This window comes from Eubalaena glacialis, chromosome 6, assembly GCF_028564815.1.
Source record: "Eubalaena glacialis isolate mEubGla1 chromosome 6, mEubGla1.1.hap2.+ XY, whole genome shotgun sequence".
Taxonomy (NCBI): domain Eukaryota; kingdom Metazoa; phylum Chordata; class Mammalia; order Artiodactyla; family Balaenidae; genus Eubalaena; species Eubalaena glacialis.
The window spans coordinates 3,401,159-3,419,104 of NC_083721.1; the positions used below are offsets into that span (position 1 = coordinate 3,401,159).

General features: G+C 49.2%; 1 protein-coding gene across 2 annotated transcripts in view; it reads right to left on the reverse strand.

The window, feature by feature from the left end:
* Positions 1-10,368: 10,368 nt before the first annotated feature.
* Positions 10,369-17,946, reverse strand: part of UBASH3A (ubiquitin associated and SH3 domain containing A) — a 38,823-nt gene continuing 31,245 nt past the window's right edge. The window contains exons 11-14 of one of the 2 annotated variants that reach the window (XM_061192836.1): positions 16,560-16,704; positions 15,796-15,902; positions 12,332-12,441; positions 10,369-10,506 (exon numbers count right to left, since the gene is read on the reverse strand). In XM_061192836.1, coding sequence (XP_061048819.1) covers positions 10,369-10,506; positions 12,332-12,441; positions 15,796-15,902; positions 16,560-16,704 — 500 coding nt within the window. The remainder of the gene's footprint in view (positions 10,507-12,331; positions 12,442-15,795; positions 15,903-16,559; positions 16,705-17,946) is intronic. The other variant, XM_061192837.1, reaches the window with a different exon arrangement.

Consider the following 17,946-nt stretch of genomic DNA (forward strand, 5'->3'; position numbering starts at 1 on the left):
TTTCAAATTGCTTTTCTCTTCTAAATTGCTCTAACTTTCTGATTACAACAAATTACTACTTTACCTTTTTGTATATAATTCTTTTAAATCCAAGTGCATAGAAAAATTGATTTAAATCAATTTTCTCAAGTTCTAGGTCCTGCTTCCCTCTCCGTTCACAATACCCCATGTAAATATCCCTTAAACACTCCACATCTATGCTCACAGGACCCAAGTGGAGGAGGGAATCTAGAAAAAACCTGAATGGTTTTATTGGTAATCAAAGCTACAATATAAAAAATAACAGGGCTTCCAACACAAATTGAGATCACTGTGTTCTAGGCATTATGCTAAATATTTTATGTAAAGAACATTGGTTAGCTTCACCTCCCAACAATCCTATGAAGGAGGTACTAACATATGTCCATTTTTTAGGTGAGAAAATAGAAGTTTAGAGAATTAAATGACTCCAGGTCACAAAGTAGGTGAGTGTCGAGTCTGGGCTTAACTCAGAGTTTTCTGACTTGAAACGTGTGCTCTTTTTAGCTCCTCTGCACCACAGCGACCTAAAGACCAGATTGGGCCACTTCACATGCTCTGACGTCACCCACACCAATCACGGCTGCAAACAGTCCACAGAGGTTCCCCAGCTCCAGTGTCCTGCTCCATGCTCTATACAAGCCAGATGGAACGGGAAAATCAAGAAGCATAGACATGGCAAGATGATTTATGTCCTCCCCAGACGAGGTCCTGGCCGGGCCGTGGCTCTGCTTCCCTCCCTTGTCCCCTAGGCCTGCTGGCAGGGTGACTGGTGGCCTGGATTGTTGCGGGGTGAGAGCCCAGGGTGAGCGCTCCAGCCCCGGAGCAGGCCTGGCCCAGCTCATCCACCCACCCAGCCCACAGATTCCAGTGTGTCCTTCTTCCTGAGCCTCTACAGGCAACTGTCAGGTGTTATAACCAAGCCCCCGCCCCCTGCACTGCTCCTGAAAGATGAGTCCATCCACCCAGCAGGGCCCAGGACCAGGTTGGGTTTACATCCTGAGTCGAGAGCCAGTCTGCTGTGAACAAGGACTGCTTGGTCCATTTTTCTTTCTTTATAACCCCTGGGGGGGACAGCTGTACTCAGTTCACCGGGGTTCAATTTGGGGGCCGACTCTCTTTTTGAGCTTCATTTCATCTCTAGCTCATATGAAGTGACCAGTGTTTTCTCTCAGCCTCGTGGTTGGCCATCTTCCCGCTGCTTCTCAGGCCTCCTTGGTGGGGCTGGGCTGCAGAGCCAGAGGACACGACCGGGATGGCGTTTATGTGACAGTGAATGGGCACTGGAGATGAAGGCAGACTTGATCAGGTGAGGCGGTCTCCTTGGGGCTCCCCAGACCCCCGCACTCCCCGACTATGTCCCATAGCTCGCTCACCCACGCATGTCCTGCGCACGGCAGGAGCTTCTGCGGGGCGGGGACTGAGTCTAAAATTCTGTCTCCAGGGCCTCCAGCTGCCCATGTAGATGATGCCCATGTTCATCTCACATAAACTCTGAGGCTTCCGAGGAGGTCTTAAGGGCGGAAGAAAGCTTTCCCTCTAGTGGTAAAATATGGGTTCACTTATCTTTTTTTTTTATTGAAGTATAGTTGATTTACAATGTTGTGTTAGTTTCAGGTGTACAGCAAAGTGATTCAGTTATACATATATTCTTTTCAGATTCTTTTCCGTTGTGGGTTATTACAAGATATTGAATATAGTTCCCCGTGCTACACAGTGGGTCCTTGTTGTTTATTTATTTTATATATAGTAGTGTGTATCTGCTAATCCTAAACTCCTAATTTATCCCTCCACCCCTTTCCCCTTTGGTAACCATACGCTTGTTTTCTATGTCTGTGAGTCTCTTTCTGTTCTGTAAATAAGTTCATTTGTATCGTTTTTTTAGATTCCACATATAAGTGATATCACATGATATTTGTCTTTCTCTGTCTGACTTACTTCACTTAGTATGATCATCTCCAGGTCCATCCATGTTGCTGCAAATGGCATTATTTCATTCTTTTTTGTGACTGAGTAGTATTCCATTGTGTACATGCACCACATCTTCTTTGGGTTCACTTATCTTAAGGAATAAACAAAGGAAGAGAACTAGTTAGGAAGATGTTAGAGTAGTCAACTGGGACCTCAGAGGGTCAGGACGTGGGGATGGTGGCACATTTCTATCACAAACACTGTGTCACCATCTCTGCTGTGTCCCTCTTCATCTTCTCATGGCACGTGACATAATATATATTCTTCAAGGCAGACAGCACCTCTTCACGTTCACTTCATGCAGACCCGCTGGTGACTGAGTCAAAATGCAGCTTCTGACCCAGCAGGTGAGTGAGGGGCCTGAGACTCTGCATTTCTAACACGCTCCCAGGTGATGCCCATCCCACTGCATGTTTGAGAAGCAAGCTGATAGATGGCTTATTCAGGGTTCCTTGCTTTTCCTCAAAGGCTGGTTGTGTTTTCCCAGATAATAAGCTCTGGGACCCTCATTTTTAATAATGTCAACGTGAGCCAAGGTACAGGGTCCACCCTTCCGTCAGCACCCCGAGCAAGGAGAGCAAAATGGTCCAAGAATCACTGAAGGCAGTAAAACGTGGACTTTCCAGAATCAACCACTAAAATCAGATGGACTGCCTTTCTGGGAAGGGTTTTGGGGGAGAGCCTACCTGCAGCTCACTCAGAGCATTTCTCCTTTGGGATTTATGTGCTGTAGCTTCTTTGGAAAACACTTTGGCTTATTGCACTAGCAGATTCTCATCTTATTGTGAGTGGAACAGAATGAAAGGTAATGAGTTACTAGTTGAAAGAAACACTTTTGGAGGGAGAAGGAGAAATCTGACATTTCCAGATCATTCATTTTTGGAATGATTTCTTCAAGAACGTCTTTGCTTCACTGAGAAGATCATGTGTGTGTATGTGTGTGTGTGTCTAATTCTTAGCTTTTTTGGGGGCTTCAGCTTTAGAAGCAAATGGTATTCAACAGCTGGAAGTGGCATTTACTTGGAACCAAACAGGGATGAGAAGCTAAGGATTCTGGAAATTTTCTGCGGGAACTTGCAAAGACCTTTCGACACAGCTGAGTTCTTATTACCCTTTGTGATGGAGCATCCTGTAAAATCTGTGAAGTCTGTAAAAGTCAAGTTCAGCTTGGTAGTTTGCCACCTCCACCCCCCAGACTTCACTCAGTGGATGGAGTGTGCAGGCTTTGTCTTGCCTTGGAGGAAGTGTGTGGTTTTCTCGTGTGTGTGTGGGGGGGAGCAGCAGGTCAGGAGGGGGTGGAAGCAGGTGGTGCCCAGTTGAACAGGGAGACTGGGTACAGGCAAGCGGTGGGGCTCCCTCCAGGCAGGGTCCAGGCGCCAGAGTCGCTGGTTGGACCCAGAACCTGGAAGAGACACAACCTTGGAGGGATCGTAGGAGCCAAACGTCTGTCCAGAGCCCAGCACACAGCATCTCACTTGATACCTCCTGGACCGGCTCTTCTGCCAAGTCTTTCCTCCCAGCCCAAGGCCATGGTCTCCTCACTCTCCTGATCTGGCCCCCTCCTCCTGCCCTTCCCCCTCTTTGTGAAAGAGGCTTGTTTTCTTTAGCAGGAAGTGGGCACCAGCCCGAAGCACATGGCTGCGATGGTGCCCGCAGGCCAGTCAAAGCCCCTCTCACTAAACCTGACCTCTCCCCACAGAGCAGTGGTGGGCTGGAGCCGGCTCACACCAGCTCAGGAGAGCGGCTTTTGAAATGCTCAGGCATTTTGTAAATCAACTGTTAAAACGTTGATGGCTCAGAATCAGCCACGGTGGGAGGAGCATTTGCATCATGGAAATTGGCAAATGCCACAGACACCCCAGCTCAGCCCCCCAGTGCTCACTGCTAAGAGGGTGACATTTCCTCCAGAATAGAGGGTAGGATGCTGTTACCGAACGCCAGGTCACAGTGGCACACCCAAAACACACAGAAATGGTACCCGAGGTCACATGAGTAAAGGACAGAATTGGAGCTCAAACCCAGGTCTCCCAAACCCAATTTAATTCCTTTGGACAATGCTGGTGGTGACGTTGAATAATTAATGTCTCCTTCATTATTGGAAACTATTTCTTGCAATTCTATTTACTTTTTGTGTATCCATTGTCTGCTGGCCCTTGGGGTCTGGGGGAGGGAGGAAGTACGGGATAGGGATTGAGGAGAAGATTACTCTGATTTGGGACCATGCACTGTGTCCAAAGACTCTACAGCCATTGGGTGTTCATGGCAGACTTTCATATAGTATCACTTATACGTGGAATCTAAAAAAATGATACAAAGGAGCTTATTTACAAAACAAACAGACTTAAGAACAAAACTGATGGTTACCAAAGGGGAAAGGTGGGGGATGGAATAAATTAGGAGGTTGGGATTAACATACACAACTACTATATATAAAATAGATAAATCAATGAGGATCTACTGTATAGCACAGGGGACTCAATACTCCGTAACAACCTATATGGGAGAAGAATCTGAAAAAGAATAGATATATGTATATGTATAACTGAATCACTTTGCTGTACACCTGAAACTAACACAACATTGTAAATCAACTATACTCCAATATAAAGTAAAAATTAAAAAAAACAAAAACAAAAACAGACTTTCAAGTTCTAGAATTTGGTTGGGGGACTCAGTCAAATGGACTAAAAGACTAGAAACAAGGCTGGGTTTTCACCAGGTCTCGGCCACCAGGACAGAAAGACCCATTTGACAGAGCTCTCCCCTGTTGGTCTTGGCCACCCCTCAGTGCAGCCCCCCAGGCTCACACAGCTGTTCACAGGTACCCCCGGGCTTCCTCTGTCCTGTAATGCACAAAGCCCTGCCCTTCAGAGCAACACAGGCTGCTCAGCTCAAGATAGGGACCTATTGGTTAAGGCATTTGTCTCCATAATAGCACATGTACCCAGCAGGGGTTCCACCGGCACACCTGTGCAGGTCCTGGGGAGCCCGGGTGACTTCACGTGTCATCACCTGGGGACAAGGCTCTCAGCATCTCTGGGAAGGGGATACGTCAGTGGTTCTCAACTGGGGTGATTTTCCTCCCCCAGACACATTTGGCGATGTCCAGAGATATTTCTGGTTATCATAATGGGGAGGAGGGGTGCTTCTGGCATCTTACTGGGTCCAGACCAAGGATGCTGCTGGATGCCCACAATGCACAGGACAGCCCCCACAAGAAACAATTATCCCTCCCCAGTGTCAACAGTGCCGAGGGTGGGAAACCCTGGACCATGTAAATGGAGCAGGTTTGCAGGTGAATCACGGTCACAGAGGTGACCGGGTGCCACTCCCTGCCCAGGTTCTGGGCTTGCGGTGAACTTGGCACGTGGTCGCCGTTGCACCCTTTGAAATAAGCAATGTCTACACAAACAAGTGACAGTAAACAGCAGAGCGAGGCAGAGCATGGCTAAGGGCATCGGGGTCCCTGGGGTGCAGAGGGAAGAGGCTGGGTGGGCTGGGGGTAAGGTTACGCTTGTAGTACTTTTAAATTTTGTACTTTCCCAGCTTGTACTTTTAAACTTTGTTTAAGGTGCTTTTTAAAGCAGATTTGAAAAATATTTTAGTTGAATTTATCTATTTTTCCTTTTATGGTTCCAGATTTCTGTGTCATGGTTACAAAGGCCTTCCCCCACCTCCCACTCTGAGATACTTTTTAAAAGTTCTCACATGGTGTCTTCTAGTACTTTTACAATTTCACTTTTTACATTTAAACCTTTGATTTTTTTCTTTTCTTTTCTTTTCTTTTGTTTTGCAATGAGTGAGGAACGACTCCAACCTTCTCTTCCCCGGATGGTGACCCTACTGTCCCAACATCACTGACTTAATCATCTGCCCCCCCCCCAACCCCGGTCATTCCATTACCCAGTTTAACATATATAAACACCTATGTTTCAGGGCTGTTTCCTGTCTTTCTATTTATACCTCTGATCGCTCTGCCTAAAATCCAGCGCTTCTGCCACACTGTTTTAACTACAGTAGCTTTATAATGGGTTTAATATCTGTTGGGGTTACTTCCACTCTTTATCCCAACACTCCCTTTTGGATTTTGTTAGTTATTCCTCCTGGAAGTTTGTTTTTCCTCATGAACTTCAGAATCCACTCATTTCTCCCTCAAAAGTCATTTTCATGATTTGAATTTGATTGTGATCACCCTGTGGCTGAATTTAGGAGACGGCATCCTTGTGATGTTGAGTCTTGCTTTCTATGGGGGAACATGGCGTGCCTTTCCAACCATTCCAGCCTTCTTCTGTGCCCCTCGGTGGTATGTTAAGTTCTCATGAGTCCTGTAAGTGCATTCCTAGGCGTTTCATGTTGTGCTGTCATGGCCATGCAAACGGGACATTCTCTGTGTCATATCTCCTAAGGATGTGGCCCTAAACAAAAGCTATTGATGTTTGAACTTACCCATGAGCTCAGCCATGTTGATGAATTCTCTTCCTGGGGTACGAGGATTTCAGTCCATTTCTTGGGGTTCCAGGCTTATGGTCCCAGCATCTGCAAGTACTGACAACTGGCTTTCGATGCATGGCCAGAGGGTACAGGGTCTCTGCATGTGGGTGGGAGGGACGCCTCTGTTCCCCACTTCCTCTGCCACGGCTCCTTGGACTGATCTGGGGGTCTGATGGAGTGGGAGGAGCCGTTAGGGCTGTTTGTAGGCCTTTGTGAGCCCCCGAGACCAGGTGACAAAGGGACTTGGAGAGGATGAGACCCCCAGCCTGGCTCTGTGTAGGAAGTTCTGGGAGCGAGGGCCGTGACCCTAGGTGGGTGCCTTCCTCCAGACGGTAGGATGGCAAAGCCACTAGGGGCTCTTGAACTTGGGGGCTGAGAAAGGCAGTGTCCCACAGATCACTTCCGGAGCACCCGTGCTCCCCAGCGGGCTCCCAGAAATAACTGGGGTGGGAAGAGGGGGTCAGCACAAATGTCCCCGGACCTCATTCTTCCCCAAGGCCAGGGAGGGAGGACCTTTAGGTGACCCAGGTTCTGGCCTTTACTCCTCACAAGACCTGCCCACAGGGAGTTAGATTTTTATGTTAACTGTTTGAAAATAAGTACAGAAAAAGTCAGGAGGGGTCGTGTATGGATCTGGACGCTTTAAACAGGCTCGGTTGATGGTGACATTTATTATGGACCTTGTGCTGAGCTGCATGCCCTGGCCAGTAACCAGCCCTTCAGAAGTATCCATTTTTGGTGTTTGTATCAATGTTTTCTATGCTCTGTAGTAGTGTCTTGGGGCTGCCTTGACAAAGTGTCACAGGCTGGGCAGCTCAAAAAACAGTTGTTTATTTTAGTCTTATAGTCTGGAGGTTCGAAGTCCAAGATTGAGGTGTGGGCAGGGCTGGTTCCTCTGAGGTCTCTCTCCTGGGCATGTAGATGGCCTTCTTCTCCCTGTGTCCTCACATGATTGTCCCTCTGTATGTCTGTGTCCTAATCTCCTCTTCTTATAAGGACTCCAGTCATCTTGGATTAGGGCCCACCCCAATGACCTCATTTTAGTTTTGTCACCTCTTTAAAGACCCATCTCCAATAGAAGTCACATTCTGAAGTGCTGTGGGTTAGGACTTCAACTTATAAAATTTGGGGGGACATGATTCAACCCATAAAATTCACCAACATGACTCATACCTAAAGCATCTCAAATTTGGTGCTAAAATAAGACTTGCTTCAGTGGAAAATCATGATGGCTCTTTCTTCTCAGAGAAACTTAGCAGTGTTTGCAGGGATGGGTGGCCCCAGACCTGTGGCTGAGGGCTTCTCTGTCACAGGCATGAGCTCAGGTTCCTCAGTTCCTTCGCAGCCCAAGGCCAGCTCCTCCTCCCCCTTTCAGCCTCCTCTCATCTTCTGAAAGAGCCAAGTATTGGCCAGGAGAAACCCCAGTCATTGTGCCACAAAGTTCTTAAACAACATTAACCTCCACCATGTGGGGGGCAGCAAGCAAAACACGGTGGAGGGTTCCTTTCCAGGTTTTGTTTTTCAAGCTCACAGGTGAGGAAATCAAAGAGATAATGTGGGTGGGGTCGGAGGTGGGCACCGGTGGGCACAGGACATCTATTTCCAGTTGACGTCAGCAGGGCTCAGACTAGGCTTGTAAACACCCGAGGACCAGCAGGGCCAAAGGAAAGAGGAAAGAGGGGAGTGCTCAGAAACCTTTCTTTCCTTCTTTTTTGGTTCCTTATTAGTTCATAGAGTTGAAAACTTACACCAAATAATGAAAAGCTTCCAAAGACACCTCCATCCTTGCCCCTCCTCAGGACAGCTCTGTGCCCAAGGACGTCCCGCACAGTGAGGGTCATTCTGGAAGCCAAGAATGACAGAAGTGGGCTTTTCTATCTTTGCAGCAGAAGTGGGGGGCTAGTCAGAAGAATTAGAGAATATAAAGAAAACAGTGTTTCTTGCACACTTGACTTCGAGCTCCAAGATTCAAACCCATCTTGTCGTCCCGTGTAAACCCCCATCAGCAGCCCAGTGAAGAGGAGGTGGTTGTCTGCCCCCTTCATCACCCAGGGGCGTGAGACCCAGAAGCCTCCCCCCCGAGAGGGTGAACCCGGACATCTTGTGGACCACCCCAAAGCAGTGACCACTATGTAAACCCCATTTGCTTGATTTGTGAAGTTTTTATCATCATCGTGATTAAGAAGATCCGTGTGGCACTGGGATATCCAGGAGCGAACCCAGAGGGATTGCGAGGTGGTGGTGTAGCACATCCAACCACGACTGTGCCTTCCCTCTGAGCACTTGGAGGACTTTTTCTTTTTCTTCAGCAAAGATGGGGTGAGAGGACACCGCTGGGGGCCCCCCATCCACTGCCTGGACCAGCTTCTTCAAAGTCAGACCACCGTTGGATACACCATCTCTGGATACTTCACTGTGCCTGGTGGGCTTGGGGGCTCTCTGGTTTTTCCTTCCTGTTAGTCAGGGCAGGACCCACTGCTTCCATCTGCAAAGCTCCCCTCCCCCCTCCACTTGATCAAAGGGAGAAAAAGAGAAGCTGAATAAGACCTGCACCAAGGGGGGATGTCACAAATCCTTACACCCTGGCCTCTGTATAAGCAGCTGGAAGTGCTTGGAAGGATTGGGGGTGGGGTGGGCTGAAGACTGAGCAGCCCCAGAGATGTGCACATCCTAATCCCTGGACCTGTGACTACATTACATCACATGGCAAAGGGGACTTTGCAGGTGGGATTAAGTTATGGGTCTCGAGATGGGGAGATATTCCCAGATTATTGGGATTATTGGGTGGGTTCAATGTAATCCCAGGGGAATTTACAAAAGGGAGACAGGAAGGTCAGAAGCAGAAGGCAATGTGACTGTAAGGAGAGGAACAGGGAGATCTGAAGAGGCACCACTGCTGCCTTTGAAGACAGAGGAAGGTGCTGTGAGCCAAGGAATGCAGGCGCCTCTAAAGCCTGGAGAAGCAGGGAAGCAGACTCTCCCCAGGGCCGAGGAAGGAAAGGAACCCGCTGGCCTATTTCAGAACTGCTGACCTGCAGGACTGTAACAGAGTAAACACGTGTGTGTTTAAAAAGTTATGTCTCTAATCAGCGCTGTGCGGTTACTTGTTACAGCAGCAACAGGAAACTAATACCTGGTCTGTGGTCACCAAGCCTGTTTCCCGGTTTTGATCTGGTAGGTGGTTTTCCTGCACCATTTTTTAAAAAATTAATTAATTTATTTATTTATTTTTGGCTGTGTTGGGTCTTTGTTTCTGTGCGAGAGCTTTCTCTAGTTGCGGCAAGCGGGGGCCACTCTTCATCGCGGTGCGCAGGCCTCTCACTATTGCGGCCTCTCTTGTTGCGGAGCACAGGCTCCAGACGCGCAGGCTCAGTAGTTGTGGCTCACGGGCTTAGTTGCTCCGTGGCATGTGGGATCCTCCCAGACTAGGGCTCAAACCCATGTCCCCTGCATTGGCAGGCAGATTCTCAACCACTGTGCCACCAGGGAAGCCCTCTTGCACCATTTTATTCAATATTCCACCTCTTTTGGCCTATGTGGACATAGCCAAAGAGTGATTGAAACAGAAAAAGAAAAAAACGATTGGGAACTTGATGAATAAAAACATATAAAGTAAAGTAGAATTTTCTGTGGGGTCAGTGTCATGGTTCCTCATTCCCCTCCAAGCCACTTGGCCAATGCACATGGTACAAGGTGGCATCCCCACAGGTAAGCTCACAGGATGACGATCCGCAGAGGGCAAACACTCTGGTATCTAAAAGTGCCTTTTGTGCTTCTACAAGTCATATTAGGGGAGACTATGATCTTTTCAAATAACAGTATCTTACAGCCACTGCGAAGCGTTTCCCCTCTTCATCATTGTGAATTATGCAAATGTAGAGGTGGCTCTTAGTTGCCCGGGATCCAGTTACTCCAGTTAAACGCTGAGTTTGAGCCATGAGTCAGCGTCTTCACGGGAGGGTTCACCAACTCCCATTTTCCTTCCTCTTTGTTTTCTTCGCAGAAGCACATACCCAGAGAAGGGATCTGGAACAGAGTTAAATCACTTATTATTATTTTACACCAGGTCCATGGATTTCAGACTTGTTCCAAAGCCAACAGCCTTGGAGGCTGGCGTGACGTACCCACGATGCCTTGAACGCAGCACCAACATCCAACACAGCAGCCCTCAGTGGGGACTCCCCGCCCCTCCCACGGGCAGTGGGAAATGTCTGCAGACCTTACTCTTTGTCACAGCTGGGGGTGCTACGGCATCTCAGGAGTAGAGGCCAGCATGTTTAGCAGCATCCCACAATGCACAGGACAGTCCCCATAGCACAGCACCGTCCTGCCCAAATGTCAACAATGTTGAGGCTGAGAACCCCTTCTGTCTACCCTATTGCTTCAAGAGTGGCTTCCATTCTCGAACTCAGCATCACAAAAAGATACAGGTATTGTGTTTTTAAACCCAAGATTACAGGACAAAGCGAAACTTTAGACCTCAATTCCCTGTAAAATAAATGGTTTGGAGCAGATCTTTGTTTTTAAGGCTTTGTTTGTTTACATGTTCTGCTTTCCTTTTTTCCCCCTCTCTTCAATGTCCGGAAATTCCTTGGTTAGAAGAAACGTGCAAAAATTCCAACCTGGGGGGCAGGATCCAAGTGAGGGCTGGCGTTGACTCAGGGACACTCTCTCCTTCTGTTTGTAGAGACTGGGGGGAGGGTTCAGGGATGAGTGTGATGGGGGTGGGCTCCTGAATGTCCGTTTTCAGCTGCCTCTGACTTTAAGGCCCATCGTTGATTGGTAAAGCCCTTGATGAATTTCTGATATTAACTGGCAAGTCTAGCTAACTTGGGGATGGGGTGGGGGGTGGACACCAAATCCTCAGTGTAAGAAAGTGGCGGGAGTTTGGAAGTTCAAGGCTGACATCTCGAGAGAGGAGGCCAAGGGTCAGGGGAGTGGGTGGGAATTTGGCCACAAAGACTAATGGGATCTTGGAACCGTGTCAACATGCAATTGACATGCAATCTCAGTCAGCGTCTGGCGTGTGCAGCACTGCTGTCTGCGTGGATGACGAGGACCCCCAGGGGGCCCCGGGGTGGGAAGGGATGCAAGAATAGGAGCGGCCACGTCGGAGTATGCGGGGACGGGAGACATGGCGATGTCAGCAGGAGCAAGGCCCTGAGTAGATTTAGGGGGCAGGGATGTGGGGCGGGGTCTGAGCCCTGAGTTTCCCGCCTCCATTCACCTTGCCATCTGGATAAAAGCCACCTCTGCTTTGCTGGGTGATACTCCACAGGTTGGTCCAAAGTACCCGTTATCCTTCTCTACACATCCGTCACCTGCTTGCTTTTTCAGTATGTGTTTATACGGCCCCGGCCCGGCACCAGGCACCCCAGCAGCTTTGACCAGCTCGTGTGTTCCGAGGCTGGATGACTCCAAAGGCAAGAGGGAGGGGCTCCCTTCTGTCCGTCAGCCCCCCAGTCCCCAGAGCAAGTCAGCCCAGCAACCGCGCTTTCTCTTCTTATCCAAATGTCTCACCCCCCACTGCACCAAGTGCTCAACTACTGGAGTGACAAGGGATTATCATGTGACCTGATAATAAAAGTTCTCTGTCTTGTTTTTTATATTATGTTGGTAGCAAATGGCCACAGTTGCCATAATGAGAAAGATGACAAACCTCCCCCGTCAGCTCCCTGCCCAAGGCTGCCCTTTGCATCAGAGCAGGCGGGCACGTTCTCAGGTGACAGGTGGGTCCCTGCTGCCCTGGGTTGTCAGGACTCTTGTCTTCGTTCTGAGAGGGGTGTGTGGTGACGCCGCATCGTCGGGCTGCCTGTTTCTGCGGCAGAAAGAGAAACGAGGGGGCTCGTACCTTCCTCACTAGCTGGGTGAAGTCTGTGCAGTCCCGGGGCGGCAGCCCAAGGAGTGGGCGCGTGCAGGAGTCCAGCGCCGAGCCATGGCCCACGACCAGGATGACGCCCACTGTGGGAGAAAGGACACCCCGAGGTCAGAGCAGGCACAGAGAACGCCTCTTATTAGACGGGGAGGGGGGTGCCCAAAGTTGTCGGGTGGAACAAGCTCGTGGTGCCCTGAGGCCTTGAGGGACCCCGGGTAGGAGGGAGGCGTGGTTGGTAAGAGCTGAATAACACTGGCAGTCGGCCTCTCGTTTGTGTAGAAGTTCTTCTGAGCCCGTCGCATCCTGCGCGGGGCTCAGGTGGCTGCACCTGCCCGCAAGCTTCAGGGATGCGACGGCACCGTGCGCTGAGCGGCCTCATCCAGGCCTCGCCTGTGAGCTTGAGAAAGATCAGCTGCTCAATCCCAAAGGGGCCGCGGGTGACTCTCGCTTTACAGAAAGACCCCCAGAGTCCAGGGCCGAGTGAGTCTCCTGAAGGTGACAGGCACGGGCAAGGCTGGGAGTCAGACCCGCGGGTGAGCCAGGGAGGCCCTGGGGCCGGACCCAGCCCACCACCTGAGGACGAAATCAGAACCAGAGCTTCCCTGGAAAGCTGCGAGTCACAGAACGGTCTATTCATTTGCCCCTAATGTGGCTATAGATTCTCCAGTGTGACACCCAGAGCCAAGCCCCCACCTGCTTCTCCTGTGTTATTTCTGAGTAATTTCACACTCATTTCTTTGGCCTCCAAGGTCATGGTGAGGTTGCCGGACATGCAGGTTTGACCCCTGGCTTGTGCTCTCCAGCTGGGCCGCCTGGACACCACGGCCTCCTAGACCCTCTGAGCTTCCAAGTCACATGGTGTCAGTGGAGGTGATATTTCAGACCGCACGGGAGGGTGAGGACCTAACAGGTAAAGCCTGTGAAGGGCCACCAGTGCCGGGGGATTGGCAGGTGCGAGCTTTTACCCTCCAGCCCCGCTGGACTTTCCGTTGCTCTGTCCACTGATCCACACGCCCCTCGTCTTCCTGGCCTGCTCACGCCCTCCGCCTCCTCCTGGCCCAGCCTTTGCCTTCCAAACCCTACTCATTCCACTGCTCAGGTGCTGCATCCTCGGTGCCTCAGCCAATTGCCACAGCCATGGGTGGATGGGTCTGCATCCCTGCAGCAGGCAGTGGCCACCTGTGTCACAGGCAGGGGTCAGTAGACCCCAGAGGTAATGAAGCAATGGTTCTTCATCCGCTTCCAGAAGCCCTCAGGACCGTAGGGAGATGTTTGGAAGGAGGGTCATCCGTGGACACTGAATTTCAGCCTGGGTCAGGTGGAGACAGGTGGGCCAGGGCGGGGCCTGGGTGCAGGAAAGGCCCTCATTTCATTCTGTCCTCTGATGGCCTGTGGCAATAATTGTGAGCAACGTGAGACTGATAATGAATCAAAGGTCACTAAGGTGTGGTTTCCAAAAGCACCTTCTCCAGGGTGCCCATCAGTCAAAACAGGTCACATAGACCGGTCTTGTGGCCGGGTGTGCTTGGGGTGCTGGACACCGCAAGGTTGAGGTCTCAGAGCACGTGCCCCACGGTGCACTGGGGACTCTGGGGGGAGGGCAGGGGCTCAGCTGTCCCCGAGGTCCTGGTCATCGGAGTCTTTGGTCCCCTGAGCTTCTTTGGACGACGGATGGAAAGAACGATGGTGGGGCAAGTGGGCCGGGTGGTCCCTTATCGACTCCTTCTGAGCTCTTTTTCATGTTATTTAATATTCCTAATATTCCAGATGTTTGCGCCTCTTCCTCCAACAATATTCATACCCTTTGAGGGTAGAACGTGTGTCTTCTTTGCTTAGATTTTTCCCATGATGCTTTATTTGGTACCTGACACATTGCTGATGTTCAATACACACTTGCTAACTTAAATCTTATAGGATTCGATTTTCGAGTTTTACTATGGACATTTTCATATATACCCCAAAAGCGGGTCTGATGAATCCCCGTGTTCCCATCAGGGACCTCCAACGGTTGTTGACATTTTGCCCATCTTGTATCATCTGTCTGCTACCCCACCCCTTTTCTGTGAAGTATTTTTATTTTATTTTTACTGAAGTATAGTTTATGTACCATATTATACTGTATAAGTTACAATATTATGTAAGATGTACAATATAGTGATTCACAATTTTTAAAGTTTATACGCCATTTAGTTGCTATAAAATATTGGCTATGTTCCCTATGTTGTACAATATATCCTTGTAGCTTATTTTATACCTAATAGCTTTTACCTCTTAATCCCCGAGGTTAATCTATCTTGCCCCTCCCCGTTTCCTCTCCCCACTGGTACTCCTCGTTTGTTTTCAATATCTGTGAGTCTGCCTCTTTTTTGTTATATTCACTAGTTTGTTGTATTTTTTAGATTCCACATATAAGTAAAGTGTTTGTCTTTCTCTGTCTGACTAATTTCACTTGGCATAACGCCCTTCAAGTCCATCCATGTTGCTGCAAATGTCAAAATTTCATTCTTTTTTTATGGCTGAGTAATATTCCATTGTATATATGCACCACATCTTCTTTATCCATTCATCAGTTGATGGACACTTAGCAAAGTATTTTAAAGCATATCCCAAGCTTCACGCCATTTCACAGGATGTACCTCGGTTTGCATCTCCAAAGGAGGACTTTTCATTCTTACACACAACCATGCTATTATCACACCTCACAAAATTAGCATTAATATTTCTTTTTTTTTTTTAAAGATTGATTGATTGATTGATTGCTATGTTGGGTCTTCGTTTCTGTGCTAGGGCTTTCTCTAGTTACGGCAAGCGGGGGCCACTCTTCATCGCGTTGCGCGGGCCTCTCACTATCGTGGCCTCTCTTGTTGCGGAGCACAGGCTCCAGACACGCGGGCTCAGTAGTTGTGGCTCACGGGCCTAGTTGCTCCGCGGCATGTGGGATCTTCCCAGACCAGGGCTCGAACCCGTGTCCCCTGCATTAGCAGGCAGATTCTCAACCACTGCGCCACCAGGGAAGCCCTAATATTTCTTAAATACTTCCATATTCAGATTCCAGATTTAAATTCCATGTTCAAATTTCTTTAATGGTCTCGACCATCAACTTAAACAGATGCTTTGTCCGAATTGTCATTTAAAAATGACCCAACATTTGGCTGCTTGGTTCTTAGTTTCTTTTGTTTCCTAGGAAGTGGGCGTGGGTGGTCTGTGTCGACCCTTCTGTCCTGGATCCCATCAGCTCTTGGTTCCGGAATCAGGGGCCCCAGGGCCTGGGTCGGGGGGCATGCGTCTATGCAGAGGCAGCAGTGTAGCACTCCAGTGGCAGGGAAATGGGGCAGGGGAGGTTGGGGCATCCCTAGGTTCAAAAATCAATCATTTCCATCCCGGAGGTGAGAACCCAACCCCCAGGGCGACTGGTACCCGAGGACGATGGGGGCACTTACCGTCCTGCGGGCGGGTGCTGACGATCTGTTCCATGCTCACCGCACACCTGTGCAAGTAATCCTCGTAGCGCTCGGCAGGCAGGAGGGAGGGAAGGGGGAAGGCGGGCCTGGAGGAAGGGGAGGGGAGCAGAAGGGGGGAGACGGCTCGCCTCTAGCCAGGGCTCACGGTCAGCAACGAGCCTCCAGTTTTGTGCTCAAAACCAGCAAAGAGCTGGCGTTGGGCCTCCAGCGAACCTTCTCACTGAGCACCCGCACACAGGCTTGTGATGGCGCAGCCAGCCACGGGCAGCGGGAGATGCAGGTTCTCTGGCTGACGAACTCTAGCCAGACTGACTGACCCTCTTCTCAACGGGCCCGACCTGTGGGCTTCACATCCAACCTTGTGGACTCAGTTTAGCCAGAATCGCCCACCCCCATATCTGACAACTCTGGATATCCGAGCAAACTCGGCTTCCCCTCCAACCCCAGGAGGTGTCTGATCCCCTGGCCTGCCTGCTGCAAGGATCCTTTTAGGTTCCGTTTAGCAAGAATCACCCTGTTCTCTTAAGAATCTCCCATCGCCCCACCCTGTTCCTGGGAGGAAGAATCCCCACTTGGCCTTATATTCGGAGGGGAATCTGATCTTCCTTACCTTTTGCAAATCCCCCACTGCAGTGGTCCCTCTTGAATAAAGCCTTCCTTATTACCTTTAACAAATGTCGTGAGTAATTTTTCTTTAACAAGAACGAGAAAACCCCAGCAGCAGACAACGTGAGGCGGCTCACCTATAATCCATGCTGACGTGGAAATCCGCCTCTCTCAGCTCTTCCAGGGTCATGAGGGTCGGGGTGGTTTTGCCAGCCTCCCATTTGGTCCATTCAAAGATTCCGGGCTCCACTCTTATCTTAATTTTCTTCTCCAGTTTGAGCTCTGGATTCAACAGAATACAAGTGTTTATCGTCTTCGGTGTCTATTTTGGCTTTCTGTAAATAAGTCTCTTCCTAGGTCTAAATCAAACCTTTGGGAAAAAATCTGACTTTTTTTTTTTTGCTTTGCTGAATATTGCCCTGTGATTAGGCACGGACACACTATTTCTCAGACAAAAGCCACCGGGCAGTTGGAGGGTATGAGAGGAGTGATGACCCTCTGCTCATCAGGAAGGGCCAGAGTCTCTTGGGATCTGGGAGGTGCCACTGGCAGCGGCCTCCCTGGTGCTCATCCTGATGACCCGATGCAGCCCCATAGCACGCGGCACCCGGGTTCCTCCTTGGGTCGAGAAGGAGCCTGCACCTATGAGGACCTGGCTGGTCCAATGATCTGAGGAAAAGACGAGGGCAATCGTGGAGCTTGTTAGTCACACGGAAGCGCCATCCTGGTAAACACTTACCCCAGACTGAGCTGAAGCGGAGGGTGGATGGGAGTCACCTTCTGGAACATTCTATCTCTCACAATTCGCCCTTCCTTAGGATTTTTTTTTTTTAATGAGAAAAAACCTCCACTTTCTATTGTAAATTTTAAAAACTGGAAATGGAAGTCATGAATTCAGTAAAATCTAACTGGTGAAGTTGTTTTGGACAAAACTTCATATAATCATATTTGCATCTAAGTATACTTCATCTGTTTTGCCAAAAATAGTACATATGTTTGCTACAGAAAAGCACATTCCATAAACTGACTTTTTTTTTTATACCTTCAGTAAGAGACCTGTAAACTAAGGCCACCTCTTTTTGAGTGGGGGAAAAACAAGACCTTAATGTTTTTATTCGAAATGGAGAAAATGACATCAAACGGAAATGCTGGCAATCAAATCCATTCCCAAAATGTATTTCAGGCCCATGAAATGGGTTCCTTTGCAAAGCACATTTAGAAAAGAGAGTTAAGCCTGGTTGATGGGGCTCCTGGGCTCTCCTGCAGCCTGTGAGGGGCTCGTGTCCACCGGGAAGAGGTGACACGAAGAAAGAGTTTGGAGAGGGATGGATTGGGAGTTTGAGATTAGCAGATGCAAACTATTATATATAGGCTGGATAAACAACAAGGTCCTACTGTAGAGCGCAGGGAACTACATTCAATATCCTGTGATAAACCATAATGGAAAAGAATATGAAAAAGAACATATATGCATATAACTGAGTCACTTTGCTGTACAGCAGAAATTAACACAACATTGTAATT